Source organism: Dipodomys spectabilis, unplaced genomic scaffold (genome assembly GCF_019054845.1).
Source record: "Dipodomys spectabilis isolate Male_0828 unplaced genomic scaffold, ASM1905484v1 ptg000095l, whole genome shotgun sequence".
NCBI lineage: Eukaryota > Metazoa > Chordata > Mammalia > Rodentia > Heteromyidae > Dipodomys > Dipodomys spectabilis.
Window position 1 is genome coordinate 18,702,301 of NW_024870772.1, and position 24,365 is coordinate 18,726,665.

Consider the following 24,365-nt stretch of genomic DNA (forward strand, 5'->3'; position numbering starts at 1 on the left):
TTAATTAAGAGCTATTAGAGGGTTACTTGTGGCTCATATTCAAAGCTAGGCTGGGCAGAAAAGTCCATGATATTCCAAGAACTCCAGTAGTTTTGTTGTTGCTGCTGTTTGTGGTTTTTTGTTTTTAAGAGAGCTATTATTATGACTAGGAACTGTGGTAATTATTTCTTATACTTGCTACTAAGTTAACTCACTGTTCTTATTGGACCTAATATTGAACCTAATGGTGACTAAGGTTGGGATGGCCTCTTCTGTAGCTGCACTTGTAGACTGGGTAGAAGAGACAAGTGTGTCACTTTGAGACTGTTTGAATTTTGAAAGGCTGATGGCAATTGTAGTCATGCAACAATTCATACTTGCAAACTAATGCTCTAAGAAGTAAAATAGTAGTGTCACATAGCATGCTGTAAACTGTTATTAAGTGCCATTTCATAATTTTTTATACTTAAGGTTTAGAAACCTTTGTACATTTGGAGACTATCGTTTATATGGTGAAACGTGGATTGTATGTAATACTTTCTCTAAACAAGCCCTTATTCTGGACTGTTAATCTCTTTATTTCATACACTTTTTTATTTTTGCTAAAGTACGATCTGCAGAAAGAGTACTTAACTTTCTATACTTTGTATTTCTGTAGCATTAGAAAGTCACAAGAGGGTGTGACTTCTTGTGTTCCATTCCAACAGCATGGAGGGCCACAGGGCAGGTGATAGCTATTTTCATTTTATAGTTGGGAAAACTTAATTTCATAGATATTAGGAGTGGAATCAGAAATGGATCCAACTGAGGGCTCTTTTCAGAAGTCAAGATTAATTCTACTATACTTTCTGTCATTGTGTCGACTTGATGGAAAGACAAGTTGAAACGTTTTCCTTCATTAAATTTCTTGAATACTTATCAATCCAAAGGAAAAGAATGTTTCATTAATTTTTTCCTGATTGTTGAATGAATCAATTTGCATATAAGAATTTTACCCTAAGTATCAGGTACTTAGCTATATGTGGCATTGAAAAAAGAAATGAGTTACAATTCCTGTCTTGAGACACTCACGGTCTTATAAGAGGAAGAAGCACTTTTAAAACTCCTATTCAGCAGGATGATGGCATGATTTACTCAGGAGCATAGTGCTATGGACATCAAGGAGGAGAGGGGGGCCTGAGCCTGATGAGTAAAGGAATAGGAGAGAGAGGAGGGTTAGAAGAAAACAGAAGGTGCCATGGAGTAGAGAAGGAAGAACACTGACATGGAGCTTATTGGGGACCAACAAGTACTTCTCTTTTACCATTAGTGGGCTGCTTAAGATGAAGCTGTTAAAGAAGGACAGGGTGGGAGGGGTCAATGACTTTTTTGTCAATGACTTTCATTCATTGTAATTGAACATCATTATTGAATATAATAGTCTCATTTTTTAATGATTCTTTTTTACACTTGGTATACTCATTATTTTGAGATTTTTATGAGCCATGTAGTTCTCCGCCACACACACACACATATTTTAATCTTTACCACACTAAAGCTGTGAGAAATTTATCATTTTTTGTAATACTCCTTCTTATAAGAATACTTATAATAAGTATTTGTGTCACCATGTATAAACAGAAGGATTATTTTGAGGATCAGTGTTCATGTGAATACTGACCAGGAAAATCATTTACAACATGTGCCTTACAGGAAAGTAAGAATATTTAATTTTTTCTTGTTCCACAATTTAGTTGTACATCTGAACATAGGAAGTCTGTAAATCAATGAGGATAAGAGCTGTTGCAGGCAATGAATGTATGCTATATGAGATCCATGAAGAATGGAGTAGTTATGTAGAGAAAAAGCTCAGGAAGTGCTCATCAAAATGAACTTTTTGTTTTTGTTTTGTTGGCACTGGGGCTTGAACTCAAGATTTCATGCTCTTGCTAGGTGTGATTCTTTTTAATCATAAATGCTGAGGTTTTTTTTTTTAAAGAACAGTGTATTCTCTAAAAGTATTAACTAACACTATCTTTATTTCCTTTTTGCATGGCTTCTAGTATATTTCCTCCTGTGTTATGTTTACACTGCCTTTTTTTTTTTTTTTTTCATGCTGGTCCTGGGGCTTGAACTTAGGGTGTAGGCACTGTCTCTGAGCTTCTTTTGCTCAAGGCTAGCACTTTACCACTTGAGCCACAGTTCCAGCTTTTTCTGAGTAGTTTATTGGAAATAACAGTCTCACAGACTTTCCTGCCTGGGCTGGCTTTGAATCTTGATCCTTAGATCTCAGCCTCTTGAGTAGCTAGGATTACAAGGTGTGAGCCTCTAGCACCGAGGTTTGTACTGCTTTTATGTCACAAGCAGACACCTTATGAAGGAATAAACTATGGAACTGGATAGAAGAACACCAAGTCTCTGAACTTATGTTTAACTATTGGAGGCAATTAAGGCATAAAAGGTCAGAGCTTCCTTAGTCTCCAAGTGAAAATAAGATGTTCCCTGATGTATCTGTAATCATGGCTTGATAATATGCCAGGGCAAACAGAAAACCTACAGTGAGAATGTGACATTTTTGTATGTGAGGGGATAAATACTGTAATTTACATTCATTTTTGTAGGATGAGCTTTCCATTGTCATAAGAAAAAGTTTTTCTTTAATGATATTGGAAGGAAACAAGTTATGTAGTATGTATCCAAATACCAAATTTTTCAAATTGAATGAATCAGAAAATTAAAAAATTTCAAATTACGCAATGCCTACATATTTTAGAATATGCTTGGATGAGGGCTGTAATTATTAACTAATGTTGAAATCACAGCATAAAATTGGAACTCAAACTGTTTTTGTTATTGCTCCTATCCTAAGTAATATTAAAGCATGCCATTCCAAATGCTATTAGGAACTATTAAACTAACAGAAGAGAAAGTTAAAGAAATTAGTATTTGTTACTCATCATCATATTTAAGACCTAATTTATTTATTTTTAAAAAACAATCCCCAAATTCATCCAATATGATGTTACTACTTGAAGGTCATTACTTTCAGTTGTAGTAGATTCAGAGTTCATGAACTCCCTAAAATCATATGTAAATGTGCTCATGTGCGTGTCCTGGAGACAGCTTTTTCTTTCTTTTTTTTTTGAGATATAGTTTTCTGCAGATTCGAAAAGGCTTTTTATCCCCAAATTAGGAACCACTGTCCCAGAAGTTATTTTGTCTTTTTTCCTGTTTACATAGACTTTCACTCACAAGTAGATTTTGTTTCAGAAGTAATTAGTTTACAAATTGGTTGCTTGAAACTTAGACCATCACATATTTCATTTCATATTTCCATGACAGCTATATAGAAAGTTAGGTGTACATGCACACACACATTCCTATAAATACTGTAGAACCTTTACAATGGAAATACAAATGAGATAGCACCAAACTTCAAGTGGTTTGCAATTCTGGTTGGAATGAAAAGACACATGTATACTTGGTTGAGGTTGAACTCCTAATTTACCAATAAACTTCTTGTTCATTTTTTTTTTTTTTTAAGGTAGGGAGCAGGCGGCTGTATCAGTAATCTCACTTCTATAGCTTGTGTCCAAAAGCAGGAAAGAGGAGAGCCCTTTGCTGTCAGGGATTTAATAAAAAAAAAAAGAGGAGGCAGCCTATCTTCTTTCAGCAAAAAACAGTGCCCAGGACACCTGTTGAGAGAGAGATTGGTAACTATTGTCCTTGGAATTTAGCCTGGGGCCTTAACCACACTGGGATTTGGTTTCTAAGGCCATATGTGCTCCCACTTCTAGCCTGGTACCCAGGTAGGTCCCTGGGACACAGACCTTTAGTCCTTGAAGCTTCATCCATGACTTCTGTGAGGATTTAGCATTTCATGATGCCATGTAAAAAAGCAACCTTGTCTTAATAATGCTTAACATTTTACCCAGGTCCTGGGAGAAATTTTGAGGTTACACTGTCAGCATATCCTGTCATTGTGGGAGTGACACCTAGCAGCCAGTACTTTTATAACATTTGGTAATTTGAATGTACATTCCAGGTTGAAAACTACTCCAAGAATTTGAGAATGTAACACATATTCTCTTAGGTAAATTACATGCTCGGTCTTAAGGAATTAAACACCTGGTAGAAATCTCAGATGTGCAGTTCTCTTCTCAAGTGACTATGAAGTCATATCATTTCCCAGACCTTCTGACCCCCACAAATTTTATATTGGGTTAGATGGCTCCATAGCCTTTCCTTACTTGAGTAGCTATGTTCTTCACATGCTTTGTCTTTCCACTTTGTTTTCTGCTTGAAATTCCTTTCCTTGAAACCCTGTTACTTTTTAACTTGTTCCTTTGGCTTATAGTTTCCCATAGCCCTGTGTCTTCTCAGCTTAGTACATACAATATTTTCCCCATGAACTCTTGATCTTATCCTAGAGGTTTGTAAAATATTCCCTGCATTTCACCTATTTTACCTTAAGCCTTTAAACTTACACAATTTGAAGATTCATGACCACATTTCTATACAATGGACTTGGGTCCTGTCATCTTTTTAAGAAATCCTCCAGTATCTTAGGATCTCCAGGATGCCGTAACTGCCCTGCCATTTTTAATTTTTTAATTTTTTTTAATTGTGAAAATACTGTACAGAGGGGTTACAATTACATGGGCAAGGTAATGAGTATATTATCAAGCATTGTTGCCTCCTCCTTTGTTTCCCCTTCACATCCCTTCCTGTCTCCCACCCTGCATCCCAAAGTTGTAAAGTTCGTTTTCAACATAACGTCTTGTACATCTCATTGTTGCAATGGGTCCACCTGTATCCCTATTTAAACTATTTGTTTTTTCCCTTCCCCTCCACAAATTATACCAACATCAAATACAGTGAAAACAGGGGTTATACTGTGGGGGAGGGACATACAAAGCAACAAAGAAATCATCTTATAAATATGTTAGAAACAATTGCAAGAAAGAAAAAACATTTGAGTCCTTATCTTGGGGTTCATTTCGCCTAACATCAACTTATCTGACCATTTCTGCTTGTCTCAGACATATACTAGTTATTGCAAATAAAGGAAAGCATGGGACCTATGTTTCTTTTGCCCTGCCATTTTTAATTCAGAGTCTCTCTTTGGGCTGGAAGGAGATAACTGCTCCAATGGAAGCTCTTGATTTATTGATTCTTTTTACACTTTTTGTACTCCAGTGACTTACAGTATACACTTGATAACCATGGGTATTGAGGATGCTTGATTCATTTTTTCCCATAACACCCAATCACCATTAATGAGATGCTACCTTTAAGTGAATCTCAAATTTTACTTTATCAATTGTTACTTTTTCTTTTGAGCACCATTTGCTTACTGGGGGGCAGGTTGGGGAGGCCAACTTTCTCAAAATTAATCAGGGAAAACCAAGCAGATACACCACAATTTAAATATAATCAACAATAATACGGGACCGACAGAGCCTCTCTGCATTCACTGAGCTACGTAATGCATGTGCAGAAATTGTTTTGTTTTTGATATTTCTTTTGTTTTTTCCTCTTTTGGGTATCATTTATTATTTTTTGACCTGCTTAAGCCAGAACCATGAATGAATGAATGGATAAATAAATAAATAAATAAATCCATGATTAAGGCAAGCTAATAGTATTTCGGGTGTAAATTTTTCAGATATAGCAGCAACATCAGATGTTACTATGGAATTTCAAAAATGATATTCATAGCACTTGGGTGTTGGTTACAGAGGCTTGGATTTCTACAGGTATAGCCCAGGGGTTTGAGCCTGTCATCCTTTATTCCCTGCTATAGTGCAGGGAAGGCCCTGTGCTTGTGAGCTGGGAGGATCTCTTAGTATAATAACCCTAGTACTAGCCCCTCATATCTCTGTTTTGTGAATGGATCCGGACTGTTCTTTTGTAGGTCTTGGCTTCAAATAGACTTACAGTTTTCACTGGCTGGCTCCAGTGTATTTTAATCTTCCCCATTGCACTCCCAATTTTTGAGCCATACTTTCGATTTCTTCAAACAGTCCTACCTCTCTATTACCTCTCCCTGACCAACTCTTTGTATCTAACCTCTCCTCCCCTGAGCCAAATGTATAGGTACTTTTCCCCCTCCTTTGCCCTCCATTTCTAGCAGCATTTCAGTGAAAGCTACCTTCAATAGCAATCTCAAATGCTCCCCTTTCTCTACCTGGATGAAGATCCTACAGCTCCAGGATCTATCTGTCCTCCTTCCCTGCTGTCCTTCAGTAGCCTCCTAATGATTTCTCCACTTCCTTTCACACTCACTCTTCCTGCCTCAAACATTTCACTAGCTTTTTGCACTTAGGATAAAAAGCAAATTCCCCATGGTGGCCAGCAAATCCTGGCTCTTGTTTCCTATAACTTCATCTCTTGGTACTCCTCATCCACTCCCGCTGTTATTTGCCCTGTCAGTAGCCTACAAACATTTATTTACTTCTTCCAAGAAGCTCTTATAATTTGATGCCTGGAAAAATACTCCTTGAGTTTAATAGCATAATGATATAATAATAATAACACTTTCTGCCACTAATGTTTTCAGTCACCCCAGACAGCGTGCTAAGTGTTTTCCAGACATTATCTTATCATGAAATGATATGCAACAAGCTTATGAAGTTGGTATTGTTCCAATCTTTTAGAGAGAAAACTGGGCACAGAAGGTGGAGTGACTTTGCCTGGCATTCATTAGCATGTGATGGAGTTTGGGAATCTGGCTGATCTAATGACATTTCTGAAGTATTTTGTTAGCATTATAATGCAATGATCTCAAGATTCCTGGAGGACAGGCTTGGAGCAAGCAAGCTGTAGAGCAAATCTCTTATGGAAATTGAAAGTACATATTATGTAGTGTAATTACCTTACCGAGACAACAAACCCTAACCCTAACCCTAACCCTTTTATACTGTTATGGATAACAGTATGACAGAGGATAGTATGGTGTGAAGGCTGCAAATAAACTCTGAAAGAGTTTATTATTATCACAAAGTTTATTATTATCAGCACCGGCCATTCATTCATTCCTCATCAATCATGTGTGCTAAATATTGTTCTTCATACCTGAGACACATCAGTGTACCTTTCAGTTGGATGATTTAAAAATTTGGGTTCCATTAATTGTTTTCGTCCAGGAGGATTACTATAGCATGATTACTCTTTTGTTGAATTTAGAATAAACATAGCTGTCTTGGATCACATCCCAGAGACTCCCATTTGTCCCAGTCTTATGGACATGTTTCCTGAGGATAATCTTTTTTTTGGGGGTGGGTCCGGTCATGGGGCCTGAACTCTGAGCCTGGGCACTGTCCCTCAGCTCTTAAGCTCAAGGCTAGCGCTCTACCATTTGAGCCACAGCGCCACTTCGGGCTTTTTTTCTTTTTGCTTATATGGTGCTGAGGAATCGAACCCAAGGCCTCATGCATACAAGGCAAGCACTCTACCACTGAGCCACCTTCCCAGTCCTCCTGAGGATAATCTTATAGGAAAGAATCTTGCTTTCTCTTTTCCTTCCAATGAAAATGAAACATTAACTTTGACATTATTAGATGTAATAAACTCAGAGGCTTTCTATTCCAATAAGGGTAGCATAATAAGTAAATTATATTTGATGTTAGAAGATGGGAAGTGCTTTATGGGGTTGGGTAATAAGGCCAGTATGGGGAAAGATGGAGGAGAGCAAGAACAAGTTGGAGTAGCAAACAGGTGGTGACTGAGCTGGGTCTGATTAGCCAGAAAACCTGAGGGCAGTAAAGATTACAGAAGCATGTTTGAGAATGTGTGAGCAGATCAGGGGAGAGTGACTAGAGCTCATTCTCAGTCAAGAACATGCAAGCCCATGCTTATGAATTTTTGAAGGCAGAAAGCCATATCAAATTTACTTTTACTCTTTTGGACTTTGTGCATATACCTTCTTGATTGAGGGGTTGATGAGAATGAAATATTCTCTCCTGTAATTTGAAGGATGTGGGAAATAATCAAATTGTTACCAGTCCTATGTTATTGTTTCTGAATTGTATTTGGTATTGGATTTCATTGTAATCTATATCATTATGCTTCTGTTTCTCCCTAGACCAGTATTAAAGAGGGACAACTATTGAAGCAAACCAGTTCTTTCCAAAGATGGAAAAAGCGATACTTCAAGCTCCGAGGCCACACACTTTATTATGCAAAGGACTCTAAGGTAATTTCAGAACATGGGAGATTGTGAGTGAAGCTGAAGTTTTGGCTTGTAGCCGCTCCCCACCCCCCACAGCATTCTCCTTTCATATGGACTCAGTAGAAGCATGATCCATCTTGGGCCTCATCTCCAAGAATTATTAGAGTTATTCCTATTACATGTCCTTAAGAATAATCCTCCAGGAAGACACAAATAGTTTGCTTTTCTTTCTTACTCCTGTTCTTCTTTTCTCCAGATTTAAGTAAAACATTAAGCACAATCTTTTTTGGGTATAACTTGAAATTTTAGGTTCACCCACTTTTTGGCTAATTTTTTTTAACATTTTAATTGTTTCTGACTATGTGAGAGAGACAGAGACAGAGAGAATGAGTTAACATAGTGGTTAAGAATTCATGCTCTGAAGCCAGGCACTGATTACAGGTGTAATCCTCACTATTAGAGGCTGAAATCAGAGCATTGAAGTTTAAAGCCAACCTGGGAAGGTTTTCTTTTCTTTTTGTTTTGTTCATTCATTTATCTGTCTTTAGAAGGGCAAGGCGGGCACAGAAATGGAGGGACAAAGGCTGAACAAATGGAACCATGGTATGCACTAGCCACTGTGCTGAAAATAAAATGAACTGTGTAACTTGTGGGTGGGGATGGGGGGAAAAGCCTGGGAGAGTGAAGGAAGAGGTGATATTGTCTAAAAAGAAATCTACTCTTTACCTGACCTATGTAACTGTAGCTCCTCTGTATATCACCTTTATAATAATGACAAAAAGTATTTTTAAAAAGCCTCAGGCAGAGCTGTGTCAAGTGGTAGAGCACAAGCCTTGAGGCTAAAAGCTAAGCAAGAGTAAAAGGCCCTGAGTTCAAGCTCCAGTGTGTGTACACACACACACACACACACACACACAAGACACACAAATTCAAGCTCTGAGTTCAGATACAGGTTCATATTCTAATCCAGTACATCTCATGGTGTGCCTGTGACTAACTCATAATATGTTGTAGAGAGGAGACCTAGAGTAACAATGCACGTCAAGCACTTACATAAAACCTGGCACAACCACTCTCATAATTCTAGCAATTAAGAATAAAAGTGATATTGAAATATAATCAAGACAAAATAATTTTTATGTAACAGTTAAAATAATTTATTTGGATGAAAAATTTGTAATGGTGAGCCCCATTGAAACTGACATTTCAATATTTCTTTGAAAATAAACCTTCAGATTTCTTGCTACTGTGCCAATGGAATAATTAATCATTTCTATTTTTCAAAATATTATGTTCCTGATATCATTATAATATAGTTATATAGAAGGAGGTAAACAACAAACCAACCTAATTCTTAGTCTGTGTAGCTATAATAGAATAACCAAATTCTTGTATCTAAGTTGGAACAAAATAAAATAATGTTATTTTAAAAGCCATGAAAGTTCACTGTAGTCCTGATCTGGCTCCATTCTGGCTTCCAGTATTTATCTCTAGAAGCATTGTCTGGGTGGCAGTCTTTCACTGTGGCTAATTTCCCTTCTCAGGGGGACTTTCCTTTGTCTCTAGTTGGTGAAATGCCTTGTATTCTTTCAGGTCCCCTCAGTCATTATTTCCATGATTTATAAGAGTAAGAATGCCATCATTTTCTACTGGAGCAATCACTGGTGATATTCCTCAGCACTTCTTTTCTTCTACTTTTAACAGTCTTTCCTGTGTTATAATAGTTTTGTCTGTGTGTGTGTGTGTGTGTGTGCCTGTGTGTGTGCCTGTGTGTGTGTGAGTAGACGCTCATGCATGCACACATGGGGCTTGAACTCAGGGCCTGGGCTCTGTCCCTGAACTTCTTTTGCTCAAGGCTAAGAGCCATAGCTTCACTTCCAGGTTTTTTGATGCTTAATTGGTTGGCTTTGAACCACAATCCTCAGATCTCAAAGTCCTGAGTAGGTAGGATTATAGGTGTGAGCCATTGGTGCCTAGCAGTTTTGTCTATTTTATGTCCCATTGTTTGGTTGCAAGCCCCTTCTAGTCAGGAACAGGTCTGTTGTTAGATTGGTTAAAGTGAAGTACACTGTCACAACCCTTTTGAAGATCTGGGAAGAGGTATAGCAGCCTTTCTTCCTGCTATTGTAGAGATACATTGTTACCCCAGCCTTGCTATAGGAATGCAAGATGAATGTGACTATGCAAGATGAATGTGACTTAGAAGTGAAAAGGATACATGTTTTTTGCTTTTATTCAGACTTTCTAATTGATAACTTATTCATTTTTTAAAATTCCATTTTCATGGAACTTTTACTACTAACATTTTTGGAGTAAGACAATGTTGAAGTATATAAAAGAGAAATTAAAAAAGTAAAAAAGAAACATCTTTTGTTTGCAGGGCATGTATACTATCTCCTTTGAACAGGTATTTATAGAGGAGGAAATAATGTCCAGACTGTTAGTCATTTACTGTGTTCTGACCTAGGAGTGGTAAAGTGACCTTTACCTCCATGATGGAAGGGGTGTGTGTGTGTGTGTGTGTGTGTGTGTGTGTGTGTGTGTGTGTGTGTGTGTGTGTGTGTGTGTGTGTGTGTGTGTGTGTGTGTGTGTGTGTGTGTGTGTGTGTGTGTGTGTGTGTGTGTGTGTGTGTGTGTGTGTGTGACAGAGAGAGAGAGAGAGAAATACACTCAGTGGGTTCCCATAAATGATACTGGTTGTGCTTCTAGAAAGCACAGAACATTGAGATTAAAGCTGTGTGTTGGGGGTCTTTTTTGTTTGTTTTGGTGGCACTGGGACTTTAACTCAGTGTTTTAAAGCTTGCTGTGCAGGCGTTCTACCAAAGGATAACACCTATAGCTCTTTTTTGCACTTGTTATTTTGAGATAGAGTTAGGCTTCCTGCTTGGGCATATACTTGTGTCTCAGTCCACCTTTAAGCTTCTTGTGGTGGGATGTGGGATGACAGGTGCCACTTTGCTCAGCTGCTTCTCTTCAGATGGAGTCTTGCTGACTTTTCCACCTGAGCTGGCCTAGAACTGCGATTCCCCCTAATTTCAGCCTCTCACATAGCTAGGGTAACAGGTACAAAGCACCACATTTCCGCTTTTGGTTGAAAAGGAGGTCTTGTAAACTTTTCTTTAAAATCTTTTTCAGCTTAGGATTTATGAATTAGTTTGTACTTTATGATTTCACTTACCTTGCCTAAGAAGAAATTGCAAAGTGTTACTAACTTAACTTTTATATTCTATTTCTTATTTTTGACAAATCAGTCATCGTCATGACCCTATAGTAAAATGCATTGAAGAACATGAAGCCAGGTTTCCATGTAACCTGTTTGTTTTCTTTTCATCAACAGTCGCTGATATTTGATGAAGTTGATCTCTCAGATGCCAGTGTTGCTGAAGCAAGCACAAAAAATGCCAACAACAGCTTCACGGTATGGTTTATTCCATCTCCTGCTCCCCCTCCCCCACCCCAGTGGTTGTAGAATGGTCTTTCCCTAACATGCACAGATGCTTCATTTAGGCATCAGCTGCATGTTGGGTTCTTACTGATACCAGAATCTGTGGTGGGTACATGGGATGTCTGACATCCACTGCTGTTCATGATGGATTGACTCAATAAACTTAGGTCTAAGCGTGTTTTTTTTTAATGTATTATTGTCTTTGCTTTAGACTTTTGAATCCATCAACTCATTCATATATATATATGAATATATATGAATGAAATATATATATTATTTGTCAGTTGTGGGGCTTGAACTCAGGGCCTAGGCATTGTCTCTGATCCTCTTTGTGCTCAAGGCAGGCACTCTACCATTTGAGGCATAGCACCATTTGCAGTTTTTGAGTGGTTAACTGGAGGTAAGAGCTTCACAGGGACTTTTCTGCCCAGGCTGGCTTTAAACTGAGATCCTCAGATCTCAGCCTCCTGAATAACTGGGATTACAGGGTGAGCCACCAGTGTCTGGCTCATTCAACTATTTTTAAATATTTGGAAATTTTTTTATTTAGCTACAATCTTAAAAGTAATATTTTCTCTTTCTGTCCTATTTTTGCTGTGGTTGCTGTTGAGCAGGCAGTTGTTATAGCTCAGGCCTCCATTAACCCTCACTTTGTAATTCATTGGGGAACTATTTAGGAGTTATACTCTGTTTCAGTTTCTTCTTTTCCAATCACAAATTGCACTGTTGAATAGACTTATCTTGTTCCCCATTGCCAGAAAATTGCGTCTCCAACTCAGTTAGGAAGTCTGGTGAGATCAGGACCCTGTGTTCTGGTGCCAGTGCTGATTACTTGTCCTGACATGCCCCTGTGTCTGCCTGAGCCCTCCTGTTCCCTCTGACTTCAGTGAGTCCTCCCCAACCTGTAGCTGTTGAAATCCTACCAATCCTCCCACTCCTTCTCTACTTCTCTCAATCATAAGTTACCCACCATCTGCCAGGCCCTTGTGCTAAGCAAGGAAAGTCAGAGGTAAATCTAGATGTAGATAAAAATAGAGGCACATGAAATTCCTCTCCAGGTCTTCACAAGTGAAGTCCAAGAGGAATACTCTGTGTCTTCCTGCACTCCTCTAAGATGCATGGCTTTTGCTCTGCTAACATGCTCATTCATGTTCCCAGTTCCACTCCAGGAAACCACCACTGCTGAGTGGTAGTAGTGCCCACACCCTCAACATGCCAGGGCAGGGGAGACAGCCACATAATATGACTAGAGAGTACTGTGACAAAGGTGGAGGGTGAGCAGGGAGAGGAAGCCAGTGAACCCAGATGTAGTCATTGATTTGTGGCACGTGGGATAATTCACAGTGTAAATATTCCCCTCCTTCTCCCCAGGGAGAGTTCATTTTGAGAAGAGGAAAGCCAAGAATAGAATCCTGGGAAAATGCTAAAATGTAAGGTTTGACCAGTAAAGACTGAGTTGAGAGCATTCCTAAGTAAAGAGGGAGAATCTTGCAGCAGTGATGTCATAAGAACCCAGTGGGAGAGAGTTCCAAGATGGAAGTTGTTAAGTTCAAGTTGAAAGGCTCAAGTGCTATGGGGAGGTGAAGGAAGAGCTGGAAAGTGATGGTTGAACTTGTGAACTTGGAACTCACTTGGTCCTGTTGATGTGAGTGGGTCCAGAGGAGGGTGGCACGCAATAGGCTGCACTGCCAATGCAAAGCAAAAGATAAATGCTGTTTTGTTTGTTTGTTTTTGTTTTCCTAAAGTTTGGCTGTTAGAGGAGAGTTGGCTAGAAGAATGTTTAGCCTAGAAGAGATTTGTGGTTTTTTGGTTGTTATTCTTCTTTTGCTTTAAAAATGTTTTTTGAGTATGTTTGCATGAAGAAAGAACTTAGAAGCAAGGGTGACTCAGGAGAGGGGGGAAGAATTACGGAAGCAAGATTGCTGAATAGCCACTGAGCAGGAGCCTGGCTCAAAAAGTTTCTTCATTTGCCTTGATGTTGTTTCTGAGGTTTGCTGGATGAGAAATAAAGAGGTTAAAATGTCAAGTATGTTGCTAAGGGCTTTACGGCAGAGGAGCTTGGTATAACTTTCTAAGATACACAATGAAGCTAAGGACAGGTTTTTCACCAGCAATTGACAATGCTCCCTCTATTTTAAGTTATTTATTTACCACATTTTCTCGGACTATAGTAACTGTTCATGATGCTTCTGGTGTAGCTGGTGTCTGTCGGAGGTCAGGTAGTGTGATGATAGAAGAACTGAATGATCCAGGAATAGTCAGATTTTGCTTCCTTATAGCTGCCTTCTGCTCTTTGAACTTCCTAAGGATAATATATTGAAGTGAACAATTGCAGATGGACAAAGAGCTGTTTTAGTTCAGGAATCATTTGTTCCAGCAAATATCCTAAAAATTGAAAGTGGGAGAAAATGAGAGAGGGGGAAAGACTGTTCAAAAAGGAACGTACTCATTACTTATGAAACTGTAACCCCTCTGTATATCATCTTTACAATAAAAAAATATATCCTCAAAGTTGACTTAGCATCTGATTATGGTTCTTCTTGAGGGTTTAAAAATGTATGACTAGAAAAATATATGGAGAACATACTTTCAGGGCATGTAAAATAGCAAGAAAATTTACATTCATGGGATCATTGAGTGAGCAGCTAGACGTCAGTGGGAAGGAAAGAATGATCTTGAGAGTTTACTTTCTGTTTGTTGCTTTTGCTCTTAACTCTCATTTGACATAGTTCTGTTTATCTCTCTCAGAATGGGGGTATCATATCCTTTGAACCTAACAAAGTCCCACTTTGATTTTATCCATTAATAGTAGTTATTTCTGGAGAAAGTTATCAGAAAGACATTTTCAAGTCATGTGTGAAAACACAATTTGAAAGGTATATAGATAATCACCTGAATAAAGATAAATAGTAAGCCAGGTGCTAATGGCTTACACCTATAATCCTAGCTACTTAGGAGGCTGAGATTCTGAGGATCATGGTTTGAAGCCAGTCTGGGCAGAAGTCTATGCGAATCTTATCTCCATTCAAACAGCAAAGAGCTGGAAGTGGAACTGAAGCTCAAATGGTATAGCACTAGCCTTGAGTGAAAAAGTACACAGAGCCATAGGTCCTGCACCAGTACTAGCACACACACACTCGCTGCTACACACCAAAATATAGTTGCTTGCCTTATTTGTTAATATTTTTAAAAAATTTTCCTTTTCCTTCTTTATACTTGATAACTCATTTAATTCTTTGTGGCAACCCTAGAAGTTAAGAACTAGCTAGCCTCTAATAATTAGAAGCTGAACTCATCCAGAGCTGTGGTCTAGCCTGTACCTTGGCCATTTCGCTATCCTACCTCCTCACTGAATTTTTAAGTAAACATAGTTTTGATAGTATCTTATGACTTGCTTATTCCATGTGCAGTTGTCTTCTCTACTTAGTCAAAAGTCTACTTCAGGTCTGAGTAGAGTCTTAGGCCATATTTCTGTGTATGTATATATAAAGCTGGTCAAACTACAAATCTAGTATCTTACATTACATTTTGGGCACTGTATCTTAAAGGGAAATGTTGTCTGAAAGATCTCATGGAAGAAGGTAACCCATATTACAAAAGTTTCTCAGAATTAGAGGATTGTTACCATTTAAAGTCATATTTTTATTTATATTTATTTATCTTTGGTCGGTCATGGGGCTTGAACTCTGGGCTTGGGTGCTGTCCCTGCGCTCTTCAGCTCAAGGCTAGCACTCTACCACTTCAGCTACAGCACCACTTCCGGTTTTCTGGTGGTTTATTGGAGATAAGAGTTTCACAGACTTTCCTGCCCGGGCTGGCTTTGAACTGTGATCCTCAGATGTCAGCCTCCTGAGTAGCTAGGATTATAGGTGTGAGCCACTGGTGCCCAGCTATATTTTTATTTTTAATATTTGGAAAAATACAATAGATTTGAGTTTTAAAAATTATTTGAGGGATTATTATATAGTAGGAGAGGCAACAATGATTTTGTGTTACTGAAACATATAGAACAAAGATCTGTTGTTGAATTCACAGAGAGAGAATTTTAGCTTAACATGAAAAAGAACTTTCTAACTCCAGTCATCTGATGGAACAGGCCCCTTTGTGAGGTAATGACCCTGCCCATTCTTAGAAATCTTCAGTCATCTTCCCTGGGACCTGAAAGGAGGGTCCTCAGAGTAGGCTCAGGTTCAAAAGTGCTAAAATGAATCAAAGTCAGATGGTTAAGAGCTATGCACAGCTGGTGCCAGATGTAGGACTTGATATTTGTTGAAGTAGGCAAGAATGAATGTATTTAGAGATTTCTGATCGGTGTGCTAGACCCATTACACATGCTGTCTCGCTGTTCACTGAGCAAGTGCTCGATGACCTTCCTTTAGGAAGGCTGTTGGAGAGAGCTCTGCATGCTATGTGAATGCCAGAGTGCTGAGAGGAGCTGGTGGAGATGGAAAATTTCCTTGTAGGTACGAAGATTCTCTTCACTGGATCTCCAAGGCTAACATGGGTGATTGACACACAAGAGACAAGCTAATACATATTTATTGAGTGATTGAAAGACATGTTCTTGTTGAATGAATGATATTCTAGTTTTTCTTTGGGCATTCAGAATCATTGCACATTTTAGTACAGAATTTTATTTCCTAATTCCCTCTGTTCATATTTGGTTTTATATAATATGTCCATAAATACTTGTATCTGCATGAAATTTTTATATGTTGACTTGGAATGATTTATACACCAAGTTATGATTCCTACCTCATTAATAATTGCAGTACTCTTACCTCTGTTTATGTGGGTATTAGAAGCCTGGTAGCAGCAAGCTGCATCTGGATTTGTTAAAGTATTTTATAGCACTCTAGGGGCTGGGAAGGTGGCTCAGTGGTAGAGCGCTTGCCTTGCATGCATGAGGCCCTGGGTTCGATTCCTCAGCGCCACATAAGCAAAAGAAGCTGGAAGTGGCACTGTGGCTCAAGTGGTAGGGCACTAGCCTTGAGCTGAATTGCTGAGGGATAGTACCCAGGCCCAGAGTTCAGCCCCCACAACCAACAACAACAGCAACAACAATATACATACATACATACATACATATATATATATATATATATATATATATATATATATATATATATATATATAAAATAGCACTTTGTAATGATACTGTCTTAATTTAACTTAGTTTAACTGTAAATTAAATTTAAATATACACTTACTGTTTCATTTTTAAACACATATATTTAAATTTTTAAATTTTTTGCTGGTACTGGGGTTGGGACTCGGCCTCATACCTACTTGCTTGCTTGCTTGCTCTGCTGGCATTTTAGCACTTGAATCACATTCCCAGCCTGACCTTTTGCTGGTTATTTTGGAAGAAGGAGTCTCACAAGATTTTTTGCTCTGGATGGCTTTGAACCTCAGTTTCTGGAGCTCAATTCCCTGAGTAGCTAGGATTATAGGCATGTCACTTGCACCTGGATGATTTATATATAATTTAGATGGCTATGAAGCTAATGATTTGTACATTTGGAATTAATTTTCTTTTTCTATATGCTAGATGGGACTTTTAGAAATGGCATGTCTTGTCATGATCTCTGTGGCTTTATTGTATTTGTCCATCTAGCGATATAGTGTCTTTACTATAAATGTAACCCAGAGAATGTATCTTCAGGTTATTATTGGTCTTCTCAGATCAAAGTCCTGGAAAGTAAGAAACCAATGATCTTTTTTTTTTTTTTTTTTTTGTCGGTCGTGGGGCTTGAACTCTGGGCCTGGGCGCTGTCCCTCAGCTCTTCAGCTCAAGGCGAGCGCTCTACCACTTGAGCTACAGCGCCACTTCCGAAACCAATGATCTTGTAGCAAGACTGAAATCAGGGCATGGTGATAAAATGTGAGCGGAACAGTGCCTTCATCTCCACCCTCACTGGGAGCTCTTTACAGTCTTCTGAAAGCTTCCCTTTGTACTTTAGTGCCTTTCCTAACTCTCTCATCTGGGCTCTTTAAAATATGGCATGGCCTGATAAACAATCTTAGAGTATTCTGGAAGCTCTAGAGCCTGGGAACTTCAGACTTGCTTATAAAAATCAGATTATGGAAATTCCAGAACCTAGATCAGTTTCATCAAAGGGCCTGTCATGGTAGGACTATTCATAGTCTATCAATAGGTGGAGAGAGCTGTGACCTAGGAGAACCTTTGACTTGCTTCCTCCAGCACTTCTTTTATATTTTCCTCCTCTTCTTTTTAAAAAATTTTATTTTATTGTAAAGATGCTGTACAGAGGGGTTACAGTTACATGAGTAAGGCAATGAGTACATTTCTTGTCAAGCATTGTTCCCCTTCCCTTATTGTTCTCCCACTATCCCTCCCCTCCCCCACCTCCCTCACTCCTTCTCTCCCCCCCCTCCCAAAGTTGTAAAGTTCATTTCCAATATACTGTCTTGTGGGTATCATGTTGCAATGGGTCATCCTGTATCCATGTTTCAACATTTTGTTATTCCCCTTGTCCTCTCCAAATTAGACAAATGTATATACAAGATTCAGGGTACCAAAATCAAGTACAGGGGGAGAATATACAAAAGAGACAAAAAAATCACATAATACATTAAAACCAATGAGGGCAAAGAAAGACCTCTTGTCCCTCCAGCACTTCTGTCTCATTTTTGGCTGATTCAAAGCAGCCCACTTCCCACCTCATCTTCCACTATTGTTGAGATTGCCTTTTGAATTCATTCATCCCATTCAGCTGTATTTAGTGGGAGCTTATTGTATGTATCAGTCTCTATGTTGTGGATATATATAGAGAGAGACGATGAATATAAAAAATTGGCTACTGAGAACCAGCTTTTAAAAAGACAACTTGAATTAATACAAATTTAGAAAGATACAGTGACTGCCTTCAAGGATAAGCCCTTATGGTATGTGGCCTTGACAGTAGGATTCTTAGAACAAAAGAAGCAAGAATCACGGCCCCCCCCCCCCCCAATTTTGGAAGACTACACAGCCTAATTGAGTTCGAGGCCCAGACCAAACAGAATTTTACCCAGATTTTCCTGGACTGCTTTGTCTGTTCATTATAAACATGTCCCCATGCCAGGATTTCTGTTGCTCAAATTGGACAGTAGAATTTCTTATCCCTTGCCCTTATCTGTCTGTTTATGAAGTTCGCACCTTGTAGATGGAAGAATGCTGTCTGGATGAAAAGTTTAACTAGTTTAACATTGTATGTTGGAGGACTGACCTCCCCAGTGCTGCTGCCATATTGGCTCTTAGTGAGCAGTCACAATCTGCATAGCCTTCTGGTCTTGGGACTAATTATAAATCTGAATTTCCAAATAGTTGATCCTAAGCTGCTGCTTACACTGTCACCTTGATCCTACAGTCACACAGCTATGTTGGGTTCCATCTCTCCTCAGACACTCTACCTGTCTCAAGTTGTAGGACCTATAGCTTAGTCCCACCAACCCACCTGCTATGCAGAGGCTTAGAAAATGTATAGACTAAATTCATTGCCTCCATTCATGTATTTGAGGAAGAGCTACAGAATGTGCATGATCTCCATTGTGGTCTTTCTATGCTTCAGTGGTTAGTTGCAGATACTTTCCTTCCATTCTTTTACATTAGCTGACTTCCCATACCCATTATGATACAGATGTCAAGCTATAAAGGACAGTATCCTATCTCCTGTAAGATACCTGGAATACTTAGGGTCTGGGTGCTATCTCTGAGATTTTTTTTTTTTTTTTGTGGGTGGTAAAGGAAAGAAAGATCCTCTGTTTGAGACTTTGCTGCCTCCTTCCCCTCCCCTTCTCCTCCTCCTCCTCTTCTCTTCTTCTTCCTCTTTTTCCTCCTCTTCTTTCTTCTTTCTTCTTCCTTCTCCTTCTTCCTTCCTTCTTCCTTCCTTCCTTCTTTTTGCAGTAGGGCTATTTTCTATTATAAGTTTGATGGCCTTTATTATCTAAAGGTATGTTATTTTGTGCAAATGTCTGTATCTGAATTCTTTTGTCCACAGTCAGAGATTAACATCTTTTATTCAATAAATTTGACATATAGACAATATATCAATTTTTAATCAATTAAAAAAATTTAATCAATTAAAAAAAAACCAAAACAGAATGCAAACAATGGATGGATCTTATTTTTGATCCAATCTACTATTCTTCTTTTGATTGGAGAATTGAGTCCATTAATATTTAGGGTTATTATAGAGATGTGTCATATTTCCTGCTATTTTTCTGATTTTCCTGTATTTTGTTTTTTCTTCTTCCAGTGTTTACTAAATTGATACATCTTTGTAAGGCTGGTTTAGTGGTCATGAATTCCTTTAATGTTTGTCATGGAAGTTTTTGGTTTCACCATCAAATGTAAATGATAGTTTTTCTGGGTAGATCAATTTGGGTTGGCAGTTGTTGATCTTGGATTATACCACTCTAGGCTCTCCTTGATTGAGGTTTTGTGTGGAGAGGTATGCAGTGATTCTGATTTTCTTTCCATTGTAATATATCACCTTCTTTAATTTTGCAGCATTTAAAATCAGTTCCTTGCTATTCATGTCTGATGTTTTTACTGTGATGTGTCTAGAAGTGTTAATTCTTGGATCCAGTCTACTGGGGATTCTATATGCTTCTGTTAGGCAGGTAAAATTTTCTCTCTTAAGAGTGGGGAAGTTCTCAGCTTTTTTTTTTTTTTACTGAATAGATTTTCAATGCCTTTACTATTAAACTCTTCCCCCTCATTGATCCTAATTATTTTGATTTGATTTCTTAGCTGAGCCTACCAGTTTCTGGACTTCTCCTTGATAGGTTCTGAGCTTTTTTTTTTTTTTTGTACTTTGACTTTTCTAGCTCCTCTGTTTTATCTTTGACATGTGAAGTTCTATTTTCCAATTCATGTATTCTGTTAGCTATGGATTCCACTGGGGTTTTCATGCCTGGAATAAAGTCCTAGTATGAGAAAATGAGCCATGGGCAAGAATAAAACATAAAATAACATATAACACTATACATATTAGTTAGTGAAGTTCTAACATCTAATGACCCTATCAATGAAATAGCAGAATCCTGGATGGTTTATTATCTTGGAAATTCTGTACTTGGATAGCATGGTAGAGTTCTGTTTTCTAAGAATTTTGAGATTCTGTATCTCCAGGGAAACCAGAATATTTGATGTCATATTAAGGTATTAGAAATTGTAGAGAACTAGGGTTCTGAAACTCTCCAGAAACATCCATGGCAGTTCTTTGCTTTATGAGGCAGTCCAAATCTAGCAGAAACAACAATCACCCTGATAATGCCTAAGTTGATGGCATCAGAAAGGGTCTGTGTATCCCTCATACCAAGCTTACTGATGACATTAAGGCTAGAACTTGCATCCTGTGCTCTAAAGATGAGGACAGGTTCAGATTTTGACTCCATTAGACAATTAAAAACATCAACCTTTTACTTTCTAAAAGGATATTAAAGTAATGTCAGGTTTGCCTTGCATGCTACTAAAATATTTATAAAACAGTACTAAGGAAGGCCTATTATAAGGTGTTTGTGATATGGCTTTAAAGAATAATTATTTCTTTCTGAAAGCTCTTTGGGGTATCCTCTAACAGATGATAAGGAGTAATGAGCACAGCTATTATTCATTCTGTACCTCGTGATTATTTCAGTCAGCGCATAAAGTATCTTTTCTTCCATTCAGGACAATGGAGTTACGTAAGGTTCAGAGAAATTCATTTGTCATCAAGGACTATACCTGTATTTCAACTGTGTGTTCTTTCCATGAGAATAAGTAGCACCTTGGAATTTTCAAGCCCCTATAATTAAGAGTATAATCACAATGACAGGGAAAAGTCCCACCATTTAGAAAATGCTGAATTTATTCATATGGTATAAGTTTTTGTTTCTTTAGTATCTTCTGGAGCAACCTCCTCTTCTGATTTAGGAACAGTTTGGTTCTTTTCAGTAAGTATCATGTCAGTGTGGCAGGAAATCAGATTTCAGGTAAGAATTAATGGGACCATAATGGTGTATCTTGGGTATCTTCATTGACTGGAGAACTTAAATCAACCCTTGAGTTCATTGGTACTCTCTACACTTCTAAACGTGTAGCAAAGTCTCAGTACACTTTTTGGGCCATCAATCTTGTGTCTAGCCCATGGTTTGGCCTGGGCACACCCACCAATTCCACCCTTGTAACACCAGAATGGCACACATTGCTGCTTCAAAGTGCCATCTCTCAGATACTTGGTAGGCCTACAATAGGATGTGTGATAATCTAGCTGTTCCTGCTGAGTCTTCATTACCTGCAAATGAGAAGAAAGATTACATTGGATAGTACCTTGTGAGCAATTATTAGACGATTGGCTCATTGAATGGTGGTGATTCTTATGGTGATCACAGGCTAATTGTCTTGACTGGACTAGACAAGAAAAGAATAGAAATTTTAGGTCACCCTCAGTGTTGTGATCTGAGGTAAGAATTCAGTTTCCTGACAAGTAAGTAGTTTTTGGCAAAATGAGATTTTTTTCATTTGTTTTCACCTTATATATTTTTGTTGTTTTTTATTTTTATAATACATATTTTTACCATAGATAGGGGTTACAGTTACATGAGTAAGGTAATGAGTAGATTTCCTATCGAGCACTGTTACCCTCTCCTTTGTTTTTCCCCTACCACCTCTTCCCTCCCCAACTCCCCCCCCCCCCCCCCCCCCCCAGTTGTAAAGTTCATTTTCATCACAGTGTCTTGTACCTCTCATTGTTTCAATGGGTCAACCTGTATCCTTATTTCAGCTTTTAGTTATTTCCCTTCCCTCCCCAAATTAGAAACATGTATATACAAGATGTAGGGCACCAGAATCAAATACAGTGAAAACAAGGGTTATACCATGGGGGAAGGACATACAAAAGAAACAAAAAAAATCACATAGTACATTATAAGTACACTAAAATCAACAGCAACAGGGGCTAGGAAGGTGGCTTGGTGGTAGAGTGCTTGCCTTATATGCATGAGGCCCTGGGTTCGATTCCTCAGTACCACATAAGCAAAAAAAGCCGAAGTAGCACTGTGGCTCAAGTGGTAGAGTGCTAGCCATGAGCTGAAAAGCTCAGGGACAGTGCCTAGACCCAGAGTTCAGGCCCCACAACTGACAAAAATAAATAAATAAAAATAGAAACAATAGCAACAAAGATAAAAACCTCTTGTGCCCCTATCTTGGGGTTCATTTCGCTTAGCATCCTCTTATATGGTCATATGTACAGAGCTTTTGACCTTTCTGCTTGTCCTAGATATATACTAGTTATTGCAGATATGGGAAACCATGGGACCTGTGTTTCTTTGGACCTGGCTTACTTAATATAATTTTTTCCAAGTCTTTCGATTTCCTAACAAATGGGGTAGTGTCATTCTTTCTGATAGAGGCATAGAATTCCATTATATGTATATATGTATATACATATATACACACACACACACACACCATATTTTCTTGATCCATTCATCTACTGAGGGGCATCTGGGTTGGTTCCATATCTTAGCTATGGTAAATAATGCTGCAATAAACATAGTTGTGCTGGTAGCTTTAGTATGGCCTTGTTTGTTTTCATTTGGGTAAAAGTCCAGAAGTGGACTGCTGGGTCATAGGGGAGCTCTATGTGTTGTCTTTTGAGGAACCTCCATACTGCTTTCCAAAGTGGTTGAACAAGTTTATACTCCCACCAACAATACAGTGGGGTTCCCTTTTGTCTAAATCCCCTTCAGCATCTAGCAAGATCAATAGAAAGCCCACAGACTGGGAGAAGATCTTTACTTAATACATATCTAAAATATACTTAGAACTCAAAAAACTTCTCTAGCCATAAAAAAGATGCAAATCAAAACAACATTGAGATTCCACCTCACCCCAATTAGAATGGCTATAATCAAGAAATCTAATAATAACAGTTTTTGTCATTTTGTTATTTGTCTAAGACCTAAATCTTGCGTGTACAAAGGCAAAGGTAGGTTTGTACTTATGGGAGACAAGTCACAGTCCACTTTGTAAGACAAAAGTGAAATAAACAAGATCCTCCCATTGACAGCAGATGGTTGAGTGTTAGTTGTTTAGAGATTTTTAGTAGCTTTAGTTTTCATAGGTAAGACAGATCTAAAGGCTTTTGGTATTCCTAGGACTCAGGTTGTATTAACTGGTCAGAGTTAGTTAGAAATCAACCAGATCTCTTAAGGTACTCTGAGAAGCTTCTGGTAGGCTAACCATATTAGTATGTGGAACACAAGACTGAAGTTAGTTTTTACATCTTGGGAAAAACTGATTGGCAGCATGACAGTATTACAAAAAGCTGAGAGAAGATGGAATGGCTATACAACCCTTGTCCTTGACGTTAGGACTTGAACTCCTTTCCTTTGAGAACCAGTGATGTTCCACATCCATCCAGACATCAGGCATTACCCAGGGATATGGTCTGTAGTGATTGGTTGTTTGGGTTTTTTGTCCTGGAAATACTTGATGTTAATGTAGCACAGCCCTGTTTGGTATGCACATCATACAGTGGGCAGCTGATGATGGGGGAAGGGTGTAGCCAGAAGCCACCATCATCCTGCCATTCACTGCCTCACAGCTGGAGAAGTCAGAGTATTCCATGTTTTATAGATCTTGTATATAAGAACAGAGTGAACGTTCGCATCCATGATCTGGTTTCTACACAAAGGTTGGCCATTTATACAATGTTCCTCTGTGTGTATCTTACATACGTTGTTGTACATTTAAACTTCTCAAGAAAGCACAAAGCCATGTGTTGTTAAACTGTTTCTG

The 24,365-nt window shown here is 38.4% G+C and overlaps 1 protein-coding gene across 2 annotated transcripts in view; it reads left to right on the plus strand.

The window, feature by feature from the left end:
- The window catches only part of Dgkh (diacylglycerol kinase eta), a 156,581-nt gene that overhangs the window by 63,075 nt on the left and 69,141 nt on the right, over window positions 1-24,365 (plus strand). For both annotated transcript variants that reach the window (XM_042685727.1, XM_042685728.1), the window contains exons 3-4: window positions 8,045-8,155; window positions 11,468-11,548. In XM_042685727.1, the coding sequence (XP_042541661.1) occupies window positions 8,045-8,155; window positions 11,468-11,548 (192 nt within the window). The remainder of the gene's footprint in view (window positions 1-8,044; window positions 8,156-11,467; window positions 11,549-24,365) is intronic.